At 40.0% G+C, this 27,602-nt stretch overlaps 1 protein-coding gene across 6 annotated transcripts; it reads left to right on the top strand.

Annotated features, from left to right (window-relative positions):
* Window positions 1-350: 350 nt before the first annotated feature.
* Window positions 351-26,072, top strand: LOC136755273 (piggyBac transposable element-derived protein 4). 6 transcript variants are annotated; one of them, XR_010817660.1, is made up of 8 exons: window positions 381-675; window positions 13,883-14,823; window positions 14,917-14,963; window positions 15,253-15,432; window positions 19,665-19,742; window positions 22,952-23,103; window positions 23,690-23,805; window positions 23,995-24,004. XR_010817660.1 is itself a non-coding variant. In XM_066711742.1 (7 exons), the coding sequence occupies exons 2-7, from the start codon at window positions 14,106-14,108 to the stop codon at window positions 25,772-25,774; spliced, it is 2,919 nt and encodes a 972-aa protein (XP_066567839.1). In that variant the 5' UTR covers window positions 390-675; window positions 13,883-14,105; the 3' UTR covers window positions 25,775-26,072. The 6 variants fall into 6 exon arrangements, 4 of the variants coding, with proteins under 4 accessions (XP_066567854.1, XP_066567839.1, XP_066567847.1 ...); XM_066711742.1 differs by lacking the exon at window positions 22,952-23,103 and having other exon boundaries at window positions 390-675; window positions 23,995-26,072; XR_010817661.1 differs by lacking the exons at window positions 14,917-14,963; window positions 15,253-15,432 and having other exon boundaries at window positions 390-675; window positions 13,883-14,567.
* Window positions 26,073-27,602: the final 1,530 nt, after the last annotated feature.

Below are 27,602 nucleotides of genomic sequence, written 5' to 3' on the forward strand. Positions count from 1 at the left end.
ATGTAATACATGTTTAAGCCTGAACTGTACATGTTAACGATCACTGTTCAAAGTTATTAATTATTCTTGTTAATCTCAGTATTAATGCTATGCAAAATGTAAATCTATAAAACGGTATATATTGTACTTACATTTCTCGATTACAGCCTGGTAGGGTAACGTTTGCTAATTCCACTAATCTTCTTTTCCCGGTTTTTTACTTCAAAATAAATCCACCTCAGAGCCAAGTCCCGCCTCCAAGAACAATTAAACAACCCAATCAAACGCGTGATCTACGACCCGCCTTCTAAAGGCAAGTAACCAATCAGACGCGTCATCCTGTTCTGCCCCGGGGCAGCGCTGCCCTCTGAACAGCGCCGGTTTCCAAAAACTCAACTGAGCCTTCTACAGCTGCGGCGATTCTGCGCAGATTCGTGTGGGCGGGGCTTAGTGACATCATGCAGCAGCCCTCCAAGAACGCACATCTGTGCATTTCTGCGCAGACCTGCGGAAATCTTCGTTGCGCGAACTCGGGCCGAGTTGTGTGCAGATCTGTTACAACAGGCTTCTGCGCAACAGCAGCGCACCGGCGAAAAATAGCAGGTCTGTACAAATCTGCGCAGGATTACAAGGAACCGGCGGGAGAGACATGGAAGTTTTTGAAACCGAGGTGACGCGCAGCTGGAAGCGGTGCAGGTAAGAGTGGAGCCGGGCAGCCGGGCAGCCGGGCAGCGGGGGCAGCCGGAGCAACTGTGTGGAAGAGTCGCGTACAAACAAAACACGTGTTTACTTCAGGGACCGCGTTGGATTTGGATGTTTGTACTCCAGGAATAAAGCTTAATTATTTTCCCAGGCCTTTTATTAGTGCTATTGCTTTTCAACAAGTTATATATTTAAAATGCTACCATTGGCCGTTAAAATATATAACGCAGGGAACTAACTAGTGAGATGAATAAAACGTTTAATCCGTGTAATATAACTTTGGTTAAGAATGCTACTTGTATTGTATTATCTGACATCGATTTTATCCATATATTTTAATATTTGGGAAGCAGTGTTTGTAATGGATCCGTTTGTGATTTCAGGAAATCCTTTTGAGGTTTAAGGAATGGGGATTTAACACCACAAACAAAACTAAACCGCCTGTGCATAACCCCGTAGCACGTCATCCAAAGATTAATGATTGATGATTAATTGATGATTAATGATACCACATTGTATTGCCCGTTTGGATGGTGCTACTAAAATATACATTTCCTTTTTGTGACTCTTTTTTCCCTTTGTTTTGATTCGGATCGGTACAATGGTGCGGGACTACCACAAGGATCATAAACAACAAGTAGCCTAACGATTTTTAAATGGTTTAGCATGCAAGGAATTAAAATGCAGCAAAACATGGCGAGACAGAAAACCAGTAACCAGTAGCGGGGCTGTATGTTATCTTATTAAATTTAGTGCTTTCGTCGATAGCGGCCTTCGCTGGGAAGTAGCGGATTCACCCTCAAAATGTTTTTATTTATATTGTGACAAAACAGTGCAAATCCGTAGTGTGTCGTTGATTGATAGTATATGTGCGTGGTTAGTATCATTTTGTTGAGTCTCTGGATGAAACGCAACGATCAAAAACTGCAGGGGATGTTGTTGTTGGTACTTTTAGGATATAGGTAGTATAGCCTAGCTTTAGATCGTGATCAGGTCGAGATTTTAAATGCAGCAAACTCCGCACGGTGACGGCTATGACATGAAATCGCTGCAAAAGCACGAGAGTGCAGAGATGCAGTTGGTTAGCAAATACGTTTTATAATTTATTGTACACTTATTTATACTCAAGTGTTTCAAAATATGAAAGTATATATTTTAATATAGGCCTCTGTACAGTATGAATAGATGCCCATTTGTCTAATTTCATACTCCACATTGACCCGTGCACTCGTAGCGCTTTTCCACCGGCCTGAGAACCGAACGCTGACGTCACTGGTTCCCAAGTTCCCAAGCGCGGAGCAGAAGTGGAGAAAAACGCGGAATAATAATCACCAGCATGGCGGACTGCGTCGTTAATTTGGTTCTTTAAAAATCACAATAAGATTTTAAAAGTTTTAAGTGATTTTAGAGACATTTCTTTTAACACATTTTAATCATGATCATTACAATTGTGAATTGTTTTATCCTTGTTACTGTAAAATACTCAAACAATAAAAACCGTATTTACTATTGTCTTTGAAACCCTATTTAACCATCAAAATTAAACACACAGCACAAATACACAGATCACATGTAGACAAGCAGAAACGAAAATACAGCTATACGAAGATAACTCAGCCTTTTATTTTTATTTATGCATTAAGGGATTTACACCGATTCGCTATTTGAGACATTTTTACTGAATTGAATAAAATGCAAGATAAGTTAACATGCATTCGTCAACGCGCATACAGTTTATTATGAATATACTTTTTTGTATGACTGGATACATTTTAATTCATTTTGTGGCGTATTTTTACTTTTATTGTTGTTTAAACACAATGACTATAGGCTAGCCTATTGATTATGGGTGCGTCTGTTTTGGGGGTATTTGCGGCGCAGTCGTGGCAGATCAAGAAGAAAATTAATTGATTCATAAATTATGAATCATGCGCAAACCAACCCGGACACATGACTCGTAGGGGCGCTGGATTCAGAGTAACACCACATTTCTGCCAGTGGCAGAAGAAACTGCCAGTAAGGACCAGTTAATGACCAGTTCATTAACAAACAACATTTCTGTTCAATCTGTATCCGCATTAACTCTCATCATCATCATAATATCGCTTTAACACGTCTGTCCTGACACGGAAGCTGCGCTCAGTCGTCTCTCATTGCTGCCATTTGACAACAACGAACTAGTTATTGACCTGTGAGCCCATATTGTTACTGTAGTGTCTCTGACAGACCGCTGTTGCTGCTGATTTCGCTCATTTTTAATCAAAACTCTCCTGACTGCTCGCGTCTCTGCTGGCATTTTAAACATGGCGGCTGCGCTCCAGCCAATCACTTTTGGTGGAGACGTCTTAACCCCGCCCCCCGGCTCCTGACGTCACGGTTCCTTGGTTCCAGACCAGCAGGTTTTTTGGTGTAAGAAAAGGCGGCTCCGTGCGGCCGTGCGCGGTATCAATGTATCACAATCTTGCCATTCCGGTGACACCGTACTGCCCAGAATGATTTTATTGTCCCCAAACCAGTTAATTACAAAGATCGCCTTTGCTTTGGTACTGCTCTAATGAGGTTTCCCACTTATGCATAAATTGAATATGTACTGGTGTTACACGATATAGGCTATACCAAGAAACAATACAAACGTGCCACTCATTTGATGCGTTTTTAATTATATAATTATATTTTGAATGTAGTTTATGGGCTCAAATTAGCGCCATAAGTATCGCCAAAATATCGCATAAATATATATATATTTTAAACAAAAAACTTGAGAAAAAATTGATGTTGAGATCAAAAATAAAAAAAATCGAATGCAAAATTTATAGATATATAGATTTAAATTTATATTGTAAACAAAAAAAATGTATCGAAAGCAAAAAAAAAAAGAAACTATAGCAAAACTCACCTGCAGTCCCTGTCTTTGCTTGCGATGCTGCAATTTTCGCTTTCGCCGCCAGTTTTTGCTTTCGATTTTTTTATGAGTTTTGGCGCTGTTTTGTCGTGAGGGCGGGATTTACAAGGAGCCGTGGATCCTGGGTCTCCATTGGTCCAGCAGGTTTGAGTGACAGTTCTTGCTAACCCAATCAGTGAGCGTGGGCTGGTCTGGATGGGACTCACTGTCTCGGTTTCAAAAGCAGCGCCGATTCAGCGACTCATTAAACCCCCTGTGTGCGCAGAGACCTGCAGTCAAAAGCTGCACAATCACTGGATCCCACCGCCATTAGAGCCCATACATACAGCACTGAAACAAAACACAGGATTCATCTGCTACGTGCACAGTAACATGTTTAATATCATGTTCATATTAATGTAACGTGCAGAGCACTTTAATTCAGCTGCTCAGATAACACAACGCCAGACTGATGTAGATCAAGTAATTTAGCAAGAAGCAAATCGTATTAATTAAGAGCATGTGATGTCCCAGTTTATGTTTAGGTAAGAAACGCACACACACATGCATACATGCACATATACACACACATATATAATATGCACAGTCACCTACAAAATTACTGGTGCCATTGATAAAGATGTGAATAAAGGCTGTATGAAATAAACATATGTATAATGTAGAAAGCAATTGTCCACAACTTTTATTAAAACCATGCTTTGTTTATAATTAAATTCCAAGGCCATGTAGTTGCACCACTCACTCTGGGTCAGTCAGTGGTGAAGTCAGATGTGTTGCAGAGAGGTGACTGTCAGACCAGCCCACCTGCTCACTGACTGGGTTAGGAAGAACTGTCTGGATCAATGGAGACCCATGATCCACGCCTGCCTGTAAATCCTGCCCTCATGACAAAACAGCGTCGGTGAGATTTGATTGTGCCCCCCCACCGAAAAATATTTAATGCCCCGTTTCCACTGGCGGATGCTTAAATGGGTGTTTCCAGCGTCCGGAAGCGTCCAGGATTTGTGGCCGGTTAACTATCTGCTGCCAGACGCAGCCGTATGTGTCCGTCACCCACTGAGGACATACTTCACTTTCAGAAGCGAGATGAGCGCTGGACTGTAGACAGACAGGGAAGAGATCAGATACATTATGTCGGAAGATATAATCTCAAGTGCCGTGTGGGATCATGACAAAATTACAGTTTTATTAGCAGCATGGAGTGAAATCCAAGTACAGAGACAATGACTGCTTACAGTTAATATCCGAGTGCATTAAAAACTTGGATTTAACAGCACCGGTGCAGTGCGTGACTATTAAAAATAAACTGAAGGATGATAATTGGATCGGTAGCAGCAGATTTTATTAATATTTTATGAACAGCTGGCCGGTGTTTCAGGCTATGTTTTGTGAATGATGTGCAGGACAATCTGTAGAGACAATCAGTGTGAAGGTGAACACGATTTAGTTAACGTGTGCCCATTTACAAGTAAAATTAATTAATAAATAAATACAGCAGATCTGGGTTTCCCTCTAAAACATTAAGGACTGGTTTAATAAATGCGTGCATAATTTGTCCTATGGCTGAAACGTGCACACTTCAGTTGATTAATCGTGAAACGTGTATTTTGTTTCAAGTGTAACTTGCCCTGTTTAAGGACGTCTGATAAGTACATTAAAAATAATATGGCAAAAAGTATTGTTTGCGGTTACAAATCTGTAGTAAGAGTAATAAGTTAAGGGAGTCAAGTTGTGCCATTTGAAATCTGCTAGCACATATATTGATGATGATTACAATAATAACAATAAGTGTAACAAATATTTATTTTATTGTTGCACATGGATACGTTTTCTTACTGTAATGTAATGCTTGTCTGAATATAATGTCTGTACACGTTTGGCTCTTCCTAATATCTCTGAACAGAATTTATTACGCTGTTTGCAATCATGTAAAGCAGAAAGAATAAAATAGACACAAGTCCTTTCCACGTCAGGCTGTATCGCTCGTAATGTTGTTCTCTGACTGACTCTGTTTTTAATACAAACCAAACCCACAATCGCTGCTCCTCCATCAGAGGGACGGATCACAGCGGCCTGGGCTGCGTCCCAAACTTACAAACGAACCTACATACCAATGAACTTCCAGACGAACATACCAGCTGTCAGTCATGCTCTGTGCCAAACCCACTTGAGTCTTTCTAGCCAATAGGAGCAGACGCGCTTATTTTAACCAATAAAACTCCAGGCTCACATAAACAGCACCATTATTGGCTGAAGCCGTTTTATTAGAAAGGGCGTTTCTCTGTCTCTCGCCTCAATCTGCGTTTTCTCTCATTAGAAAATCTGTGCTATGAATCCAAATCACTCATCAGAAACCCATCAGGCTATAAAATCGCACTTGCAGGCTTTACTCCGTGAGACAGAAGGACAAGCATCAAAGCATTATATTTATTTCAAAATAGATTGGATTTTTGATGGTGGGGTTGTGGGGCTGCGACAGCCTCCTCTCAGTGGAGGGGTGAGGTGGGCTTGACATTGTATTGGAGGGGCTTTTCTTTACACCTTGTTGGCACACATATGTATTTCTTTATTTATTTAACTCTACGCACTACATGTGGTACAGAAAGATTTTTAAATAGTTTTAAACTTTATCGATTGCAAATCATTGCAATTTTAGCTAATTACTTTAAGTCGGATAATGTACTGTATTTTTTTTAAATATGTGCACAATTCATCTTCTCATAAACGAATGATAATGGTGATTTTAATTTCCATAGGATTACACCGAGATGCCAGTAACGACCTTTATAATAAACTGCACCATTATTGGCTGAAGCCGTTTTATGTGAGCCTGGAGTTTTATTGGTTAAAATAGGCGTGTCTGCTCCTATTGGCTAGAAAGATTCAAGTGGGTTTGGCACAGAGTATGATTGACAGCTGGTCTGTTCGTCTGGAAGTTCATTGGTTTGTCTGGAAGTTGGTCTGGAAGTTTGACTGTTTAATTAATGAATAGCCACATTAATTACATGGTTGATCGATGTAATTACGGATTCATTTACAAGAATTGGACAAATTAACAAATTACTTGACAGATTCCTGGATGAATTTACTACTATATGGCCAAACTGCCGGCTGAATTGCCAAATTGACGAATTTCCGAATTAATTTCCCAATGAACTAACAAATTGACGGACGAACAAATTATAATGCACAGATAATATCAAATTATTATATAATCATGATTTAAATTTGATTAGAAAGTTCAGTCAAAAAACGTTTCGGTACCTAACAATTTATTAAATACTGAAGTAGTATCCTATAAAACTAGCGGGTGATATTAATGAGCAATGTATTTCAAAATTATTATTATTTTAATTAAATACAGAGACAGATGACAAGAAAATACTGCGTAGGTAGTAAAATGCGCTGAATGCTGGTGCTGAAGTGTGTCCCATTGAGCGCTTTAAGCTTCACCCTACACCCTCCTCACTCAAGTGCACTCTCTGTGACGTCCGCATAACGTCAAGTGTGCGGTTTGGGATGCACCCCTGGTTTTACAAAAAAGCTCATGGATGTGTCCGGCATAGCACGGACGCTTAAGCCAGTGGAACCGAGGAATAAGTGGTACCGCATTATGGTGGAGAGAAAATGTTTAGGTAAAACTAAAAGACACAAACATTTAAATAGTGCACATCACAGAACATGTATTGCACTCTAACATATATTTAGTAATACATACAAATGTAAATAGTTCACTGTGAACATTGAAATATCAGCAATAACTAATAAAAAGTTTAGGTAAAATAACATCCACACCAAAATACTCAGTACTGAAAATACTACAGTGCATATTCAAAATCAAAGTTCAATAATAACTATCACAATAATAACAACACTATCAAAAATCAGCAAATATACCCCTGTGTTTTGACATTAGACACTATGCTCGAGTCACAGATCCCACCCACCTCCTCTTGGGTTTACAGTGATTGTTTTGTGCATTGCGCCTTGTTGATTATTACGTTGCTGTAAAATTCTTACCGAGTGGATTTTCACTTCATAGAAGTGTTTTATAAAGTTAGGATTATAACACGATGTACAGCACTGAACAGTGGAGCCCGACCGATGCCGGTAATTGGGAAGCTAAATTTCCCGATTACCGATATATCTCCCGATTATATACTTTTTTTTTTTTGTTAGCATGCAATGCCTCAAATCTCTGCCTGTCTGAGAGAATTTGTCAAATAGGCAGGATTTTTATATTTTACATAATAAACTTAACATTAATTTGCATCATAAATAACAACCACAAATCAAATCACCATTGTGAAAATAAACAAGAATAAAGGAAAAATATAAAAATATGCATGTTCTATACATTAGAGCAAATAAGTGTTAAGTGCTGGTCTAGCTTATATTAGCATTTTACAGGCATCCGGTTCTCTCAGCTTCACAATCCTGTTCAGTGCTCAACGCTGCCGATACAACCGGGCCAGGTTAGTGCAGGAGGCACAGCTGCATTTGTTTAAAAATATATATATTTATGCCCTTGAAAGTGTAACTTATTCACTGCATATGTTAAAATCACAGTCATAAAACTATTTCAAATCCTATATCGTGTTTTAAGTGTATAGTTTCAGTTTAACCAACATTGTCTGAGAGATGTGTTTTTCACTGCTTTTCTTTAGATATTTTAATATGATCTGAGCTTGCTTGTGATTTGGGGACAGTCTTTGTTTGCTGATATCCAGTCAACATCTTCAGCGAACATTTCCTGTTTTTCTTTATTTTGATTGCTATTGTGAATTTTGAAAAGCGATTTAATTCACTTTTCAGTAAAAATGCGTATCTATGCCATAGTATATGGTAATCTTCAGTCATGATGAAAATAATCAAAACCATGGATACTCAAATGCAGCACAGCTTTCAAAAAACCCTTCAATTGGTTATGAGGGTTTTAGTAAAACGCATGTCCCAGCAAAAATGAATAACTGTTAAAAATAATGCTAAATAATTACAATAACGACTATAAAAACCAGCCAAACATGTATTTATGTATTATCTGAAGTATGACGAAGGATTTTATGGTAATTTGAAAAAAATATTTAGCCAATAGTTTGAGAAAATATATCGGTGGATGTGCCGATACAGATATTTGTGTAAAAGACTGGTATCGGCCGATAATATCAGACTCTGTCCTTCTGTATGTCCATATACCTTGATTAAACGCCTTGGTTGGTCTGCTTGAGCAGGTGGGTTGAAGTATCGTGTGTGTAAGAGGAAAGTCAGGCCTTTTTATTGATACTAAAATCACAGCTTTCAGGACCGGCATGACACACAACTATTATACTTAAGTGACTGAATTTAAAATTAGAATAGCTAGCTTGTGTAATGGATTAAGGTCACACATAAACATCACTGGACACTACAGGTGAGCCGTGAGGTGAAATAAATTATGAAGGTCTGTAACATTCTGTGCGCCTTCTTGTCCTCGTCCTCTTTTCTACACCCAACAGGTATGCTCTTAAAAGATGCCATCTCTGTGACCCGCACCTGACCTGCACCTCCCACACTGTGTCAGTTTTCAGTCACTGTGTGGAACTTTTTTTTATATATATATATACACTCACCTAAAGGATTATTAGGAACACCTGTTCAATTTCTCATTAATGCAATTATCTAACCAACCAATCACATGGCAGTTGCTTCAATGCATTTAGGGGTGTGGTCCTGGTCAAGACAATCTCCTGAACTCCAAACTGAATGTCTGAATGGGAAAGAAAGGTGATGTAAGCAATTTTGAGCGTGGCATGGTTGTTGGTGCCAGACGGGCCGGTCTGAGTATTTCACAATCTGCTCAGTTACTGGGATTTTCACGCACAACCATTTCTAGGGTTTACAAAGAATGGTGTGAAAAGGGAAAAACATCCAGTATGCGGCAGTCCTGTGGGCGAAAATGCCTTGTTGATGCTAGAGGTCAGAGGAGAATGGGCCGACTGATTCAAGCTGATAGAAGAGCAACTTTGACTGAAATAACCACTCATTACAACCGAGGTATGCAGCAAAGCATTTGTGAAGCCACAACACGTACAACCTTGAGGCGGATGGGCTACAACAGCAGAAGACCCCACCGGGTACCACTCATCTCCACTACAAATAGGAAAAAGAGGCTACAATTTGCACAAGCTCACCAAAATTGGACAGTTGAAGACTGGAAAAATGTTGCCTGGTCTGATGAGTCTCGATTTCTGTTGAGACATTCAGATGGTAGAGTCAGAATTTGGCGTAAACAGAATGAGAACATGGATCCATCATGCCTTGTTACCACTGTGCAGGCTGGTGGTGGTGGTGTAATGGTGTGGGGGATGTTTTCTTGGCACACTTTAGGCCCCTTAGTGCCAATTGGGCATCGTTTAAATGCCACGGCCTACCTGAGCATTGTTTCTGACCATGTCCATCCCTTTATGACCACCATGTACCCATCCTCTGATGGCTACTTCCAGCAGGATAATGCACCATGTCACAAAGGTCCAATCATTTCAAATTGGTTTCTTGAACATGACAATGAGTTCACTGTACTAAACTGGCCCCCACAGTCACCAGATCTCAACCCAATAGAGCATCTTTGGGATGTGGTGGAACGGGAGCTTCGTGCCCTGGATGTGCATCCCACAAATCTCCATCAACTGCAAGATGCTATCCTATCAATATGGGCCAACATTTCTAAAGAATGCTTTCAGCACCTTGTTGAATCAATGCCACGTAGAATTAAGGCAGTTCTGAAGGCGAAAGGGGGTCAAACACAGTATTAGTATGGTGTTCCTAATAATTCTTTAGGTGAGTGTGTGTGTATGTATATATATATATATAATATATATGACATATGTTAGTGGCCCCTAGGCCAGGGGTTCCCAAACTTTTTGGACCCAAGGACCCCTTTGCCGACCAGATTCCGGCCGAGGACCCCCACCTACCAAAGTATTCTCCTAGTCCCCCTGTATTTCAGGCCGGCCCTGGAAATTGTCCGCATTCCCCTAATGTTTCCTGGCAGTTTTATGAAGGGAAGTTGTCTCCACTGGTCATCAGTGTGCTGGAGTAAATCAGTGTTCTCAGGATCCACAATCCGTGTTACTTCTTGTAATAGTGGTCGCACCTAGGGATACTGAGACTGGGAGCTTTGATCTGTGTTGATTCATGGGGTGAGACGTTCGATGTGGTTGAGAACTGGGTCATGGAAATTGAAATGTTTCTGTATTTGGAAACCGGTGGTCATGAGGAATCCCTGACCGTGAACTTGAGTCATTTTAAACGTGACTTTGGTTTTGCTGAAGTACTACTCCCTAGCTGAAAGTCTACTGACATAGTGTTAGCTGCACCTCCGAACATCTCCCACCCACATCTTCCAAGGCAGAGCCAGAATCAGGCAACTGGCAACACAAACAGCAGGCTTTTCCTTTCCTTTTGATTGCCAACCCCCCAATAAAAATCAGGGGGGATACATCCTGAGGTGTGTACCGAATCTGTTGCATCAACTTAACACCAAGGTGCACACTGTTAAGTGGCAGCAAACTTGCAACTGTAGGTGCTCAACATAAAAAACGTCCTGGTACTGGGCATTGCGTTTTTCATGTTACAATGAATGACAAATGCAGTGTTGCACCAATGTACTGGTAATGTAATTAGGCCTAATTTTGCAGGTGAGTGGCACTGAATTAACAACTGATCAGAAACAACGTTTGTGAGAGGAACACCTGCATCATTGAATGATTTGATAATTTAAATCGTTGTTCTGCTGTGACTCACACCTGAGCAGAATTTCCACTTTGAGCAGAAACAAATCTGGATTAACTTCCAGAAGCACTTCTAAATGGATTTTAAATCATCAAAGATGCACAAAACAATACTTTTTTCACACTGCCAATGAGAATTACTTATTTGAAGTATTTCTGAAAGTTCATCATAATTGCTATTGCCTTTGTATGTCCATGTCCTTAAACATTTATTTCAGTATATCAGTCAAATGATCAGCAGTTAGCATTGTTATGTTATTTTCTGCTAGGAATCCAACCAGTTTCAGCTCCGCCATTTTAACTGCACTTTCTAAATGCTCTTTTTCAGATTTTATTTTATATATATATATATATATATGTTTCTAAATGGTTTTAACCAAAGGGCTTTCAGAAACAAGTACAAATGAATAGAAAAAGTGGAACATTGTAGGCTACATAAGAAATGGATAATAGGTATGAGGAAAATGGAGTTACATTTTCTACATATAGTTTAGGTATTATGTGAAGTAAATCTGTTAAAACCTTTTTAATTTAACTTGGGAATGTTCTGGTACTAGTAGAAATAGAAAATAAATGTCCATTGTTCTCTTGAGCTGAGTGAACCTCTTTTAGCTGCGGTTATTGATGCAACCATAGATGTAGTAGGTTATGAATTTACATAATAAAGAAACTACTTTCAGTGATCAATTCATGTAGATTAACTATATCGTGAACAATGTCTCTAAGTAAAATGCAAACAAGATCAATAGCTCCCCTGCCTCCTAGACTTGGTGTGAAGTATTCTAAGACTCATGCCCAGTTTCCAGTAGCGGACGCAGCTGGACACGTCCACGTTTTCTGGATGCTTAACTATCTGCTGCCAGAACTATCTGCTTCGTTTTCAGAAGTGGAGGTGTGGGCTTGACTTGTAGGCAGACGGGGAAGAGAAACGCATCAGATAGACATCAGCTACATTATGTCGGAAGAACAATGTTAAAGTGCTGTGTGGGATCTTGAAGAAATTAAAGCTTTATTAGTAGCCTAATAATAATAATAAAAAAAACTTCAGGCAGAGTACAAAAAATGAAGGACAATAATCGGAACGGTAGCAGACAATTTTATTAACATTTTATTTATGATTGTTATATCTTCATGTGAATGATGTGCAGGGTCTCCACAGAGCTGTAACAGAAATCTGGGTATTTATTACATCTCCTCCAATCATGTAAAGAAGAAAGAATAAAATAGCCACAAAAGTCATTTCCACACTGGGATCCATCGCTCGTAGTGTTGTTTTCAGTCTGTATTTTTTAAATGAATCACTCTGGGACCTCCTACAACAGGTGATGAACTTCCGACAATGTCCAGGTTTTACAAAAAGTTCAGGAACACGTCCAGCTGGGCAAGGCCACGTAAGCCAGTGGAAACGAGGCATAAGATAAGAATGTCTGGAAATTGAACCTTTGCATTTCAGTGTTCTATACCAGAAAAGGGTTGTAAATGGGTGGAGGAATGGTAATAACATAAAATGTAACAATATAAATTAATGAAAGTTCCATATGCAATTGGAGAAACATCATAAGAACATAACGTTTGCAAACGAGAGGAGGCCATTCGCCCCATCGTGTTTGTTTGGTGTCCATTAATAACTAAGTGATCCAAGGATCCTATCCAGTCTATTTTTAAATGTTCCCAAATTGTCTCTTCAGCCACATCACTGGGGAGTTTGTTCTAGATTGTGATGCCTCTCTGTGTGAAGAAGTGTCTCCTGTTTTCTGTCTTGAATGCCTTGAAGCCCAATTTCCATTTGTGTCCCTGGGTGCGTGTGTCCCTGCTGGTCTGGAAGAGCTCCTCTGGTTTGATGTGGTTGATGCCTTTCATGATTTTGAAGACTTGAATCAAGTCCCCACGTAGTCTCCTCTGTTCCAGGGTGAAAAGGTTCAGTTCCCTGGATCATGATGGCCTCTCATTTTACAAACCAATTAAAGTAAAAGTCTTCCATTTCTATTACATTTATAATTGAATTTGGAGTGGATGCATCCTGCTTGTCAGGGTCAACACGTTTAAAAAATTGATACATTTGATGTAGGCCTATTAATTAGCTTTTGCTAGAATGTGATTTTCAACTAATTTTGATGAGATTACCCACCCCCCATGCCATCCAACTACACGTGCCCTCTAAGTTCTTCACTGACTCACTTTCTCATGCTCAACATTTCCAGCTGCTTCAGTGTTTGAGTGTTTGGTTTGAGAAGTACTTATTACTTAGCAAGCACATTATTTGCTGACATGCATACAATGATTTTGAGGGTTTCTGTAATGAAAAGCACATTACAAAATAATTGTATTCTGTTTACCATCTGTAACTTCATATCACATATTGGCAACACACCATAAAGGAGTCTGCGACACACCAGTGGACCCATTACAGGTGGAGCAAAGTTTTTCCATTTGTCCAAGTCCTATGCTGTGAAATGTTTGGTTGTAGAATACAATTGACCTTTTTCAAGAACCGTTTATAAAATGTTTTTACTCTTTGTGTTTTCTACAGGAACTGCTGAAGGACAGTGGTCTCTCTGTTGATGGGGAAAAGAATCCCATTGTGTAGTGACTCTGTTGTTGAGTGAGACATCAGTCAGGCGCTGGGTACAGATCCTGAAGACTGAGACATGGGCGAGGACTGACAAGCGAAGTGCAATCCATCTGCAATCTATACATAAAGTAGTCTCATTTTTAACCTCTGTGAGAAAAATATTCTAGACTCCATCCACACAATGGAGAGTTCTGAGATGAACAGTAATCACAAAACTGCAGAGTGGGACTTCAGGAAATCCATTCTGGCCCCTGACCACATTAAACAAGAGACAAGTGAAGAGGATCTTGAGAACTCCGAAAAAAACGCTCACACACAGCGAGGGGACCGGGCCCAGCAGTGCTCCAATGCAGCAGCCTGTGAGGCCAGGCTAGGGTCTGATCAGATTAAAGTAGAGATCGTGGAATGGGAGTCTTTTACCATAGTACAGGTAGGAATGGACGAGTCTGCAGAAAGCCTCCCAGGTGAACCTGAGGGCTTTGCAATAGAACTCTGTAAATCTGAGCCTGAGGAGCCAAAACCTGATGTGGAAGGTATTGAAGAGCTGGAATCTGCTGATGTTAAACAGGAAAGCTGTGGACTCCTTCACAACGGGGAGGAAGCTGAGATGCACAGTGACGCATTTGCCCCCTATTCACCACAGGTCAGTGTCAAAACAGAAGTGTCTGCTTTACACACAACAACCTGCTATTCCAGCACTATGAACAATGTACAATCCAGTAAGAAAACTTGCAACGGAGATATAGTGTTCTCTTGCTGCCAGTGTAATAGGGCTTTCATTTGTGCAAAAGACCTTACAAAACACCAGGAATGTCATGCAGTGACACAGACTCCATACGACTGCACCCAGAATGGGAGGACTTTCAGCAAGGAGGGAGAGTCCCAGCACATTCATGCAGGCAAGAGATTAAAATGAAACTAAAATACTAAAAAATATAAAAAGTAAAAATCTCACACAGATATTTTGTCTTTTTTGTCATTCTGGTTTGTAGGTGGACGAGACCCTTCAAGAATAGCGGAAGGAGATATCCACCTGAAAGTAAGTGCTTTTTCAAATTGTATGTTTGAATACTAAACCACACTTTAGATTTCCATCATAGCCTGAATATCTGAATTATAACATTTGATTTTTATAATGCCTGTTACTTAAATAAAAGTTGTTGGATATAACAAAGTTCAAAACTGTCACGGTCTGTCAGCAAGCATTGGTCCAGACCATTATGTTAAATCATAAGGGTACATTTAAAACTATGTAAATGTATAATGTACAAGTGTGCAGTAAGATGTAAGAAACATGCTTATTTTTTCTTTATCCGCCATCTTTGCAGCAAAGTGTTGTGCAATATAAATGCAAACGAGAAACAAAACAAATGTCTCGAAAACGATCTGCTGTTTGGGATTTTTTTGCTAAATGCACAGAAGACCCCAAAAAAGCTGAATGTAAGCTGTGCAAGAGAAAATTGGTATATCACGGAGGAACAACCAATCTCCGGGATCATTTGACCAGTGTAAGTTTAAATTTTTATGCATTTAAACTAGTAGTAGTAGTGGTGGTGGTTGTGGTGGTGGTAGTAGTAGTAGTACCTCAGCGTGGATGTTATTTTTTTATTAAAGCTGTTTTTATTTCTATTCTTAGCAAATGTTTTCCAAAATAGTATTAATTTATTTTTAAAATAATTTTACAGATCCACCCATTGCAGTTTAAACATGCAGACTCCCCATCAACCTCAATCTCAGAAAAACGTGAACGTGATATTACAGATGACATCCTAGCCTTCATTGCCTTAGATATGAGACCTATTACTGTCATCGAAGGTGAAGGTTTCCAAAAACTGATGAAAACTTTAGAGCCATTGTATACAATCCCTACGAGAGAAACCATCTTGACTGAGATTTCACACAAGTATGCGATGGTGAAGACTAGAGTGTTCAATCTGATCAAGCAATGCACTGCTGTCAGCTTCACAACAGATATCTGGACGTCATTCAGGATGGAAGCATATATGACCGTAAGCTGCCATCTGATCACGGAGGACTGGAGGCTTGAGAATTATGTGCTTGAAACAAAGGAGTTGGCTGAAACTGCTATTTACACTGCAGCTAATATTAGCGAGAGGTTAAGCCAAGTGGTCGATGCCTATGAGATCCCGCCGAGAAAACGTCTAGCAGTGGTTCATGACAATACAGCTAACATGGTGTTATGCATTGAACGACTACAGATTGAGGAGCCCTGGGAAAAGATGTACAGCGTCCGGTGTGCAGGACATGTGCTGCAGCATTGCGTCAATTTGGCATTACAGGTGGAGCCCGTCTCTCGAACCATTGCTGCTGCAAGAAGGCTTGTTGGGCACTTTCAAAGGAGTGCTACAGCAGCAGCTGCTCTAAAAGTGAAACAACAGGAACAGAAAGTGATAGAACACCAACTGACTCAAGACGAGCCAACAATATGGCACTCGACTTTTTTCATGCTGCAGTGTCTTGTGGAGCAGCGATGGCCAGTGACGGCGGTTTTGTCAGACCCAAATGTAACCAGAAAGGCTGATCAGAGAAATTTTGATCTGACCTCTACTCAGTGGATTGTTGTTGAAGACACGGCACAAATTCTGAAACCATTGGTAACACTGACTGAACTTCTGACACAAGAAGAAAATCTTTCATTATCAGCGACCCTCCCGATGCTATCAAATATGAAGAATCGTCACCTGGCTCCTCAGGATGAAGACAGCCCTGCTGTGACTGCACTCAAAAGAAAACTAATTGAGCAAATAGATAACAGATGGCAACTGACATCCTTAACCAGAAACAACATGTATGTGTTGGCATCTGCTCTTGACCCCCGCTTCAAGCACCTCAAATTTATCAGCCAAGCAGCACGAGAAGCAGCATACACAGAGATTGAAAGTCAAGCAGGGCGCTTGAGCAAACCCCAGGTGTCGGGACAAACCGAGCTAACCCCCCAAACTGTACCCTTCACAAGTGTGGAAGATGAAAGCTTGGATCAGTCTTGGCACTCCAATGAGGAAAATGTATCAAAAAAACGAAAAACGGAGAAGGAAAAACAAATTGCAATGCTGCTTCATGATGTGGATGAAGAAGATGGAAATGAGAGGCATGAACTGGAGGAATACCTGAAAGACAAAAGCAAGGTTGCCGCTGGGGTTTTGAAGTGGTGGAAGAATAATGAAGACCGCTATCCAAAACTGGCCAGGCTTGCCAAGGAAATACTGTGTATTCCAGCAACATCAACACCCGCTGAGAGGATTTTCTCCAAAGCTGGATACATCATAAACAAGACAAGGTGTTCATTGCTTCCCCAAAATGTGGACAAACTTATTTTTCTTAGTCACAACATGAAACAAAAGAGGTAGTAAATAAAAAGGAAAACTATACATCCTTTTTTTTTACCTGAATAATATTGTATAACTTTTAGTCATCGATATTGGTTAATTACTTCATTGTATTTTAGTATTTTGCTACATACTAGTAGTGTATGTACTACATACTATTTTAGTTTTTCTTGCTTGTTTCAATAGTGAGTATGACATCTTTTTCCCCAAAAGTTTACCTTTTCATTATAGTTAACCAATCTGCTAAGGTTATTGTGTTCATTTGTCTTTAGTATTTACTACTTTCAGTATTGTTATTTTTTAGATGTTACTTCATCAAGGGTTTTACACTGATTCACCATTTCTGACTCTTGTTCTGTATTGAATAAAATAAAAATTAAAGTTAATGTGCATATGTTTGACTTTTTCACTTTTGTGGTTATAACCTGACATTTTGATGCGTTTATTCTGCCCCCTTTGACTTAGAAAACCTACTCGACACTCAAGATAATTGTTATTGTGAAACAACAGTTAATGAAAAATAAAACAGATATGACTTGGTTAGATAAGTATTCACCCTCCTCAATACTTGGTAGAACTATATTTGGTAGCAATTACAGCTGTGAGTCTTTTGGGGTAGGTCTTGTGTTGGAAATAAGATTTGGAGTCGGACGTTCTAATCAGAATTTATTACGTGCACGGGGAAAAAACAGCAGAACACAGCAATAGAAAGTATTTAACAAGTATATTGCTGTTTTTGAAGTACAAAGCTTTTATTCCCATTTTGGGATGCATTTTCAAGGGGTTTGACATTTTACAAGCAGTGTCTGATTGGTCATCTAAATAACCATGATAGTAATTTCATTGGCATTCTAAAATAAGCCTACCCATCTCATCAATAGTATTACAATTATTACTTGTGAATAATAATTATCCTCTAAATTGCCAGCTACATTTGGAAGGTCATTTGCTGATAACAAAGATAGGTTTGAAACAATTAAGCCTTAATAAGAAACAAGTAGAGAATGTAAGTTGCTGATAAACTGAGTAAACTGAATAACTGAGAAGTTAGAAAATAACAGGTTCTCATAATTCATTGGAAAGAATGCAGGCAAATTAATAGTTACTTGCCAGAAACTTCCAGGGTCCCAGCACACAAAGCACAGAAGCACTAAATGATTTATATTTTCCTCCACAGTCTATATCAGGTTTTCACATCTGGATTGTGCAATATTCACCAATTTTTCTAATCAAAACTGAAGTGTGACTTATCCCTCTGGTGTTACAGTTTTTCACAATACTTTACACACTGAAACTGGTTCTATGAACACAATATCCCAAACCAATAGTTTAGGTACCAGAATAAAAACATTATTCACTGGTTTTCACACACATTTCAGATTAAAGTGTTTTTTCTAAACCCAACACCGTTCTGATCATCATGTACGGCCTTCATCAATGACACCTCATGTGTTCACGTAGAAAGCCCTGCCATTCAATATAACAAACTCCAATCACTAAAACTCAACACTATTAACACAGTCCTCAAGGTGCAAATACTAGTAGGCTTAATTGTTCAACAAGCAATTGGAATGTTGGCATATATCAATATTCTTATTTCAAGGTGCCATCTGTAGCCTAGGTTAATAATTCAACACCAAAGCTCAGCTGCTGCCTTATGATGCAGCCCTTTATGTTGTGAAAATGGAATTGACACTAATTTTCATTGTGTTTCTATCCTTTCAAGCATTTAATTCATCTTTGGGATTGGCATGTTGTGTGTAATGCATCACATTCTGTTTCAAACCTGCATGTAAACCCGCTTAATGACTATACATGATTACAGATCTAGCTAATACTTTTATGTGGATTCTCACCGAAGTACATCTATTTGTTTACCTCGATATATTTATTTAAATGTGTTTTTCTCCTGATAAGTTACTAGGAATGCTTGGAGGATGACTGCATATGTAGTGTTACAGTATAATATGTGATTGATCACATTACTTAACAGTTGTAAGTAATTGACCGTTCTATATGAACATGCAGCTATAACACAAATAAGCAACATAAGAAGTTGGCTTCAAATTTCATTTTTAAAACCTCATTCTGCCAACTAAACTCCTGCATCGTATCCACTTTCTGCACCTTTGCAAATCTAAATGAAATTATGATGTCACATTAATTAGATTTAATACATCACTGTGTCCAATATATTTTGAACCTTTTCAGTGTATTGGTAAAGTACAACAATCCGTTTAGCCCATATGCAACTGTTGATATTTTCTTAAATAGCTTTCTTTATAGTCTCTATTAGGAGCTTGAAATCTCCCACAAACAATTCCCTCTAAACATGTGATTAACTAGTCTAAAGCTACTTTCTGGCATTAATTCAATTTTTTAATGTTTTATAGAGAATGGATGCGACTTACAAGAGACCTGCTGAGGATATAGTAGAAGGACAACCAGCCAAAGTGTCACGAGCACAGGAGGTCAGTAAGGTGTTTAATCAGCCATACATAATGTAGATTTTAAGATTTAAACCTCTTAAGCTGACAAACCTCACTGGTAACCATAAAAGGAAACCAAAAACATGTTTTTGTTTATTATCAAGTGTACTCTTTACAGCCATGTTGTTCACCGAGTGTTTGGTATCCCAGGAAAGCTGACCAATAAGGTTATTATACCACCCCCCATTTTCTGCCAAACTCGCCCCAGCCTCATTCTGGAATTGTGGCTAGTTACGTTACTTGGTCTGAGTAGGAATAAAAAAATCATAGAAAATATTTACAACTTTGACATATTCTTGAACCATACAGTCTACTGATCAAAACAAGACCATCCATGTTTTGGTAGAAGCAACACACACCAGTACAGAGCTCAAAATTTCAATATGCAAATATTGTATTCACAGTACTAATAAAAAACGATGTTATATAATTGTATCTGAACTTTGTCTTTGACAGAATATAAAATATACTGATTTAATCAATAGGTTGTTCTGAACAAAACAAGCCTACAGTGAGGGAAAAAAGTATTTGATCCCCTGCTGATTTTGTACGTTTGCCCACTGACAAAGAAATTATCAGTCTATAATTTTAATGATAGGTGTATTTTAACAGTGAGAGACAGAATAACAACAAAAAAATCCAGAAAAACTGAGGGAAGGAGGTTCTCACCCAAGATTTGACGGTACATGGCCCCGTCCATCATCCCTTTGATGCGGTGCAGTTGTCCTGTCCTCTTAGCAGAAAAACACCCCCAAAGCATAAGCATGTTTCCACCTCCATGTTTGACGGTTCTTGGGGTCATTCCTCCTCCTCCAAACACGGCGAGTTGAGTTGATGCCAAAGAGCTCGATTTTGGTCTCATCTGAACACAACACTTTCACCCAGTTCTCCCCTGAATCATTCAGATGTTCATTGGTAAACTTCAGACGGGCCTGTACATGTGCTTTCTTGAGCAGGGGGACCTTACGGGCGCTGCAGGATTTCAGTCCTTCATGGCGTAGTGTGTTACCCATTGTTTTCTTGGTGACTATGGTCCCAGCTGCCTTGAGATCATTAACAAGATCCTCCCGTGTAGTTCTGGGCTGATTCCTCACCATTCTCATGATCATTGAAACTCCACGAGGTGAGATCTTGCATGGAGCCCCAGACCGAGGGAGACTGACAGTTATTTTGTGTTTCTTCCATTTGAGAATAATCGCACCAACTGTTGTCACCTTCTCACCAAGTTGCTTGGCGATGGTCTTGTAGCCCATTCCAGCCTTGTGTAGGTCTACAATCTTGTCCCTGACATCCTTGGACAGCTCTTTGGTCTTGGCCATGGTGGAGAGTTTGGAATCTGAATGATTGATTGCTTCTGTGGACAGGTGTCTTTTATACAGGTAATGAGCTGAGATTAGGAGCACTCCCTTTAAGAGAGTGCTCCTAATCTCAGCTCAATACCTGTATAAAAGACACCTGGGAGCCAGAAATCTTGCTGATTGATAGGGGATCAAATACTTATTTCCCTCATTAACATGCAAATCAATTTATAACTTTTTTGAAATGCATTTTTCTGGATTTTTTTGTTATTCTGAATCTCATTGTTAAAATACACCTACCATTAAAATTAGAGACTGATCATTTCTTTGTCAGTGGGCAAACATACAAAATCAGCAGGGGATCAAATACTTTTTTCCCTCACTGTATTTGCAGAGAAAGCCGATTGAATTTGAGGGATCTGTGAGCATCTGATTGATTCAGTGTACTGCTAAATCAGTCTGCACTCATTTCTGCTTAGCATTGGATGATGGCATGTGACAAGAAACCCTAGTCACGATGTCATTGAGGTTGACAATAAGCTTTCAAACGGTATTCAGGTACGGGGGTTTGCCAATATCATCTCTGCAAACGAGGCAAGCATAAGTCTGCATGAGAGGATCCAGAATATATTGTTACGCATCAGACAAAGGGGAGTATTGTAGTGCACACAGTAGAGACGCATGTTTTTACTGCATTACAAAAAGTTTGATTTGGTGTTTGTTTGTCATGTTTTATAAAACTTTAAATCGATTGCGTTTATTATGTCACGGAAGAAAGTTGTTTTTATGGCAGAGGAGGTTTTGCAAGAGCTGGAAAGGGAGGAGAAGTTGATATGATATGTTATACTTAGATTTTCACAAAGCTTTTGATAAGGTTCCACACCAAAGACTGATCTTCAATTGGAAGCTGTAGGCATTCAGGGTAATGTAAGTAGTTTATGAACTGGTTGATGTATAGGAAACAGAGGGTGTCGATTAGAGGAGTTGCTTCTAACTGGAGTGAGGTTGTTAGTGGAGTTCCACAGGGATCAGTACTAGGGCCTTTGCTTTTTCTAATCTATATTAATGATCTGGACTCATGAATAGTTAGCAAACTTGTCAAATTGCAGATGATACTAAAATAGGTGGCTCAACAGATACAATCTTGGCAGCACAGGCTATTCAAAGGGACTTAGATAACATTCAGTTGTGGGCCAACACCTGGCAGATGAAATTCAATGTTTACAAGTGCAAGGTATTACATGTAGGTAACAAAAATGTACACTATAATTACACTATGGGAGGAATAGAACTAGATGAAGTAAGGGGTATATGTTAGGGTATATTGTCAAAAGTGTAGAATTAAGAGCAATGGAAAGTAATGTACTAGTTAGACCTCATCTGGAATACTGTGTACAGTTCTGGGCTCCACACTTCAAGAAAGATATCGCTGCTCTAGATGCAGTTTAGAGGAGAGCAAACAGACTTATTCCAGGTCTGAAGGGAATGTACTACTGAGAGACTGAGGGAACTGAACCTTTTCACCCTGGAACAGAGGAGACTACGTGGGGACTTGATCCAAGTCCTCAAAATCATGAAAGGCATCAACCACATCAAACCAGAGGAGCTTTTCCAGATCAGCAGGGACACATGCACCCCAGGACACAAATGGAAATTGGGCTTCAAGGCATTCAAAATGGAAAACAGGAGACACTTCTTCACACAGAGAGTTGTCACAATCTGGAACAAACTCCCCAGCAATGTGGTTGAAGCTGAAAATTTGGGAACATTTAAAAATCAGACTGGATAGAATCCTTGGATCACTTAGTTATTAATGGACAGCAAACAAGCACGATGGGTCGAATGGCCTCCTCTGATTTGTAAACTTTCTTATGTTCTTCCTCTCTCCCTCAGTGAGGATTCTTATGAGGAGTGTGAACCCCCTGCCAAGTGGGCTGTGGGCAAACCCACAACGGCTGAAACCAGCACCAACCCCCGCTGCTCTGGCAGACTAGGTCACTCATGAGGGAGGCGAGGGCAGGGCTGTAGAAGCTTCAAAATCTTAGGTACTCAGGCCTCACCATTGCACCTCCTCCAACCCACAACACTCCTCTGCCTCCAGCCAACCTTCTCTGTCTCCAGCCACACACCTACCCAGATTAATTTCCGTCACAGGCAGGAGGCTGTGCAACCACTATTACCAGTCATCTAAATCCAAAGTGTAGACCTATGTAATTTGCTTGACGTGCCAGCTCCCATGTGTGGAGTGTGAGCCAGCTATACAGAGACATGCCTTCTTTAGGTGTTGTGAAACATGACCTTGAAAATTGAAACAATATCTTGTGTTATGTGTATTGTGTTCCTCCAAGGTATGTTCTGAGCATGTATAAAGGTATTTCAAACTGTCTCTTTTCAAATGATACCATCCATATGCATATGATGCAAATATTTACAAAGTTATAGGCTTTTTATTTTGGGTACGTCATTTTATTATGATGTACCCAATTTTAGACGGAAATTGCAATATTTGTCTGTCAGCTCAAGAGGTTTTTAAATTCAGTACAGTTTTGTGAATCTGTAGTAAACTGAGTTATCCAATATATTTACAATAGCAGTTTAAATGTGTGGCTTTCTTGATGCACGTACTTTCAGATGTGTAAACTGGACCCAGAGTGTTTTAATCCAATGGAGGATTTCCAGTTTGAGGGGCTGATTGTGAAGGAAGTTGTAGCTCCAGATGAGCACCAGCCCAGCACTTCAAGTACCAGGCAAGTCTATGGTTTATAGTATTCTACTATAGAGTATTATGTGTAATTTGTTTTGTATTCAAAATATCATTCAGTAAGATGAGTATATGGCTTCTACTTTGAGACAAGCCAGGAAATTAAGTCAAAATGCAACAAATATGTTTGCTGAATATTTTGTTTTCATTTGTTTGTTATCTTGGTCTTCCATAGTTTGGCTCCTTCTGGACTTTTATCTGCAGCTCCTGTGAGACCCATATCCACTAAGCGCCACTGCACAAGGAGTCGTAGTGCCCTAAAGCGCTGCTCGCTGAAGCGTTCTGCCCCGGCTCGCCGCTTCCCTGTGCGTTCAGCCCCTGGGCGCCGTGGCCAGTCTGACATGGCCACATCTATACGTACTCACAACGATGCTGACCGCGATGCACCACCACCATTCCCCTTCCAGCCAAGACGACCGGTTGGAATTGACATCTCTGCATTTCCACAAAGTCTGCGATCCAACCCAGATATTCAGGAAGTCGATATTTTTCTCCTCTTTTTTACCGAGCCCGTTCTTGCTGAAATCTGTAAATTTACAAATGCCCAGGGCTGGCGTTTAGTTACAGAAAAAATCAGCTACAGCAATCAGGAAGGCGGATGGGATGAAGTGACCCCAGAGGAATTCAAGCGTTTCTTGGCACTCATCATTTACATGGGTCTTGTACGACTGCCTGACATACACCGTTATTGGAGTACTGCACCGTTACACCACGGATTATGGGCTAGGTCATTCATGTCCCGCAATCGATACCAAGGAATATTGAATGCCCTACATCTTGTTAATCCCGAGACTGAAAATCCGAATGACCGACTGAATAAAGTACGCTACCTCCTCGAGCACCTAAAAACAACCTGTGTCAAGCTTTACCAACCTGGCCAAAATTTAGTTGTGGATGAGTGTTTGGTTAAGTCTAAGGTGCCATCAGATGTCAAACAGTTTAGGAAAGACAAGCCATCTAAATGGGGGTTCAAGTTGTGGGCTTTAGCTTCGTCGGATAGTGGTTACACCATAGATTTTAATATTTACACTGGCAATAGAGACCGTAAAGTAATTGGCTTGGCACAAAAAGTGGTCTTAGAATTGGTAAACCCACTGGAACATCAAGGTTATAATGTATGGCTCGACCATTTTTACACTTCGCCACGTTTACTGATGGAACTGAAAGAGCTCGGCTGTAATTCTTGTGGGACATGCAGCCCAAACGGTTCTACCCTCCCGGATGTTTTTAAACATTTTACAGGATGGGACCATCAGAGTAATCGTGGGGATATCGGATGGTGCCGCATCGAGAGAGGAGACATCCTGGCTCTTCAGTGGAACGACACTCGTACCGTTACATGTTTGTCGACCTTCCACAGAGCTGACAAATCGTGCGACGTGGAGAGGATGGTGAAAGTGGAGGGCCAGTGGGCTCGAAAGATGCTAAGACAGCCTGCCGCCATTCACGACTACAATCAGCACGTGGGTGGGGTAGACAAATCTAACGAGAGAATTGGAACCTACCATGCTCTCCACAAGTCCAAGTGGTGGAAAACACTGTTTTTTCACTTCATGGACATTGCAATAGTGAATAGTTTTCTGCTGTTCCAGGAGTGGCGAAAGAAGAATCCTAATGTGGTCGGATTGCAAAGAGGTACAAAATTCTCTCATCTAAAATTCAGAGAGAACCTTTGCCGCCAGCTAGCCGGCATTACGCCACATGATCGTGTGCCACTTTATGAACCTGCAATTAAGATAAGGCAGCTGCCATCGACGTTCCATACACAGCATGTTCCTGGCTACTTAGAGAAGCATAAAAATTGCTGGCTCTGTTACCGGACAACTAAAAAGGAAAAGAAAACGTCTATGGCATGCTTTGCTCCTGCATGTAATGGAAAGCCTCTGTGTTTGGTTCGTGATCGGTCATGTTTTCAGGTTTGGCACTCGCCAGAGGGGGACAAGTACCGTGATTAGTGAAACACTGCATTGAAAATAGGCCCGGTTTCTTGTTTCTGCAGGTTTGGTGTACATCTGTAATGCAAATCTGTAACCATGCGGTTCTCCTGATAAATATATTCATTTGTTAAAGGAATCCTAAATAGATGTTTGGGTGGATTTCTTATGGAGGTACAGTCTCCTCCATATTTTACCATGTAGTTTTTTTAATTATCCTAAGTAAAATCTGGGTTTATTTCGCAATGAAAAAATGGTATATAAAATCATATAACAATTTCTACTTATTTCTTGTTGTATAATAAACTTGTAAAATACATTTATCCTTTTCTTAATTTACTTATTTATATATACCGTGAACTGGCACCCAGGAGGCAAAAACTAAATTGATGGAAAACAAAATGTACATATTTATACAAACTCACGTTTACCCGTTGTAAAATTTCTCAGTATCAGGGAGAAATGTGTTCCTGTTTTTCAAGTTTTGAGTTCATGGAGGTTCAGTATTTTTCCACTAGTGTGCAGCAAGCCACCACAGAGCAACATTCTGAGGCAGCATATTTTTGTGTTCACAGGGTGCCCTCCTATGGGCTTCAGAGGCAATTACAGCGCCTGCCTATATTACTTAATCTCGGCCAACCAGTCCTTTTAGCAACTACCAGTCTTAATGTGAAGGTACATCTGCTAGGAACTGTATTTGTGTGCAAATCTTGCATTGTCTACGGTGTGAGGATCTGTCCATCTTATGCAGTTTCTTAGGGGACAAAAAACACATCAAGAGAAAATGTTGAGTTTACCTTTACTGGCTCTTTATTAATTTGAGTCACTTCATATGTTATGTGTGTGTGTTTATACATAAATATATATATACACAGTCACATAGGTTTTGATTCAGAAATTTTGGGGGGACATGCATTTCACGCCAGGAGGGTGGGGGTATGGTGAGGAATTGTTAGGTGGGGTTTGTCAAAGAGTTAGGGGGGCAATTCATACATTGTATCTGTTTTGCTCCAGTGTATGAGGCAGGCAAAAAAAAACTTGCTTTTTTGATTTGTTTAAACACAAACAACATACAGTGAGGGAAAAAAGTATTTGATCCCCTGCTGATTTTGTACATTTGCCCACTAACAAATGATCAGTCTATAATTTTAATGGTAGGTGTATTTTAACAGTGAGAGACAGAGTAACAGCAAAAAAATTCAGAAAAACGCATTTCAAAAAAGTTATAAATTGATTTGGATGTTAATGAGAGAAATAAGTATTTGATCCCCTATCAATCAGCAAGATTTCTGGCTCCCAGGTGTCTTTTATACCGGTAACGAGCTGAGATCAGCTCGTTACCTGTATAAAAGACACCTGTCCACAGAAGCAATCAATCATTCAGATTCCAAACTCTCCACCATGGCCAAGACCAAAGAGCTGTCCAAGGATGTCAGGGACAAGATTGTAGACCTACAAGGCTGGAATGGGCTACAAGACCATCGCCAAGCAGCTTGGTGAGAAGGTGACAACAGTTGGTGCGATTATTCGCAAATGGAAGAAACACAAAATAACTGTCAGTCTCCCTCGGTCTGGGGCTCCATGCAAGATCTCACCTCGTGGAGTTTCAATGATCATGAGAACGGTGAGGAATCAGCCCAGAACTACGCGGGAGGATCTTGTTAATGATATCAAGGCAGCTGGGACCATAGTCACCAAGAAAACAATTGGTAACACACTACGCCGTGAAGGACTGAAATCCTGCAGCGCCCGCAAGGTCCCCCTGCTCAAGAAAGCACATGTACAGGCCCGTCTGAAGTTTGCCAATGAACATCTGAATGATTCAGAGGAGAACTGGGTGAAAGTGGTC

This window comes from Amia ocellicauda, chromosome 1 (assembly GCF_036373705.1).
Source record: "Amia ocellicauda isolate fAmiCal2 chromosome 1, fAmiCal2.hap1, whole genome shotgun sequence".
Classification (NCBI taxonomy): Eukaryota; Metazoa; Chordata; class Actinopteri; order Amiiformes; family Amiidae; genus Amia; species Amia ocellicauda.

Excerpts from the sequence above, each read along its gene's own strand:
- LOC136755273 (XM_066711742.1), top strand. The coding sequence starts at position 14,106 with ATGGAGAGTTCTGAGATGAACAGTAATCACAAAACTGCAGAGTGGGAC. Across the intron at positions 14,824-14,916 it reads GTCCCAGCACATTCATGCAG|GTGGACGAGACCCTTCAAGA; the intron begins GCAAGAGATTAA and ends TCTGGTTTGTAG. Across the intron at positions 19,743-23,689 it reads AAGTGTCACGAGCACAGGAG|ATGTGTAAACTGGACCCAGA; the intron begins GTCAGTAAGGTG and ends ACGTACTTTCAG.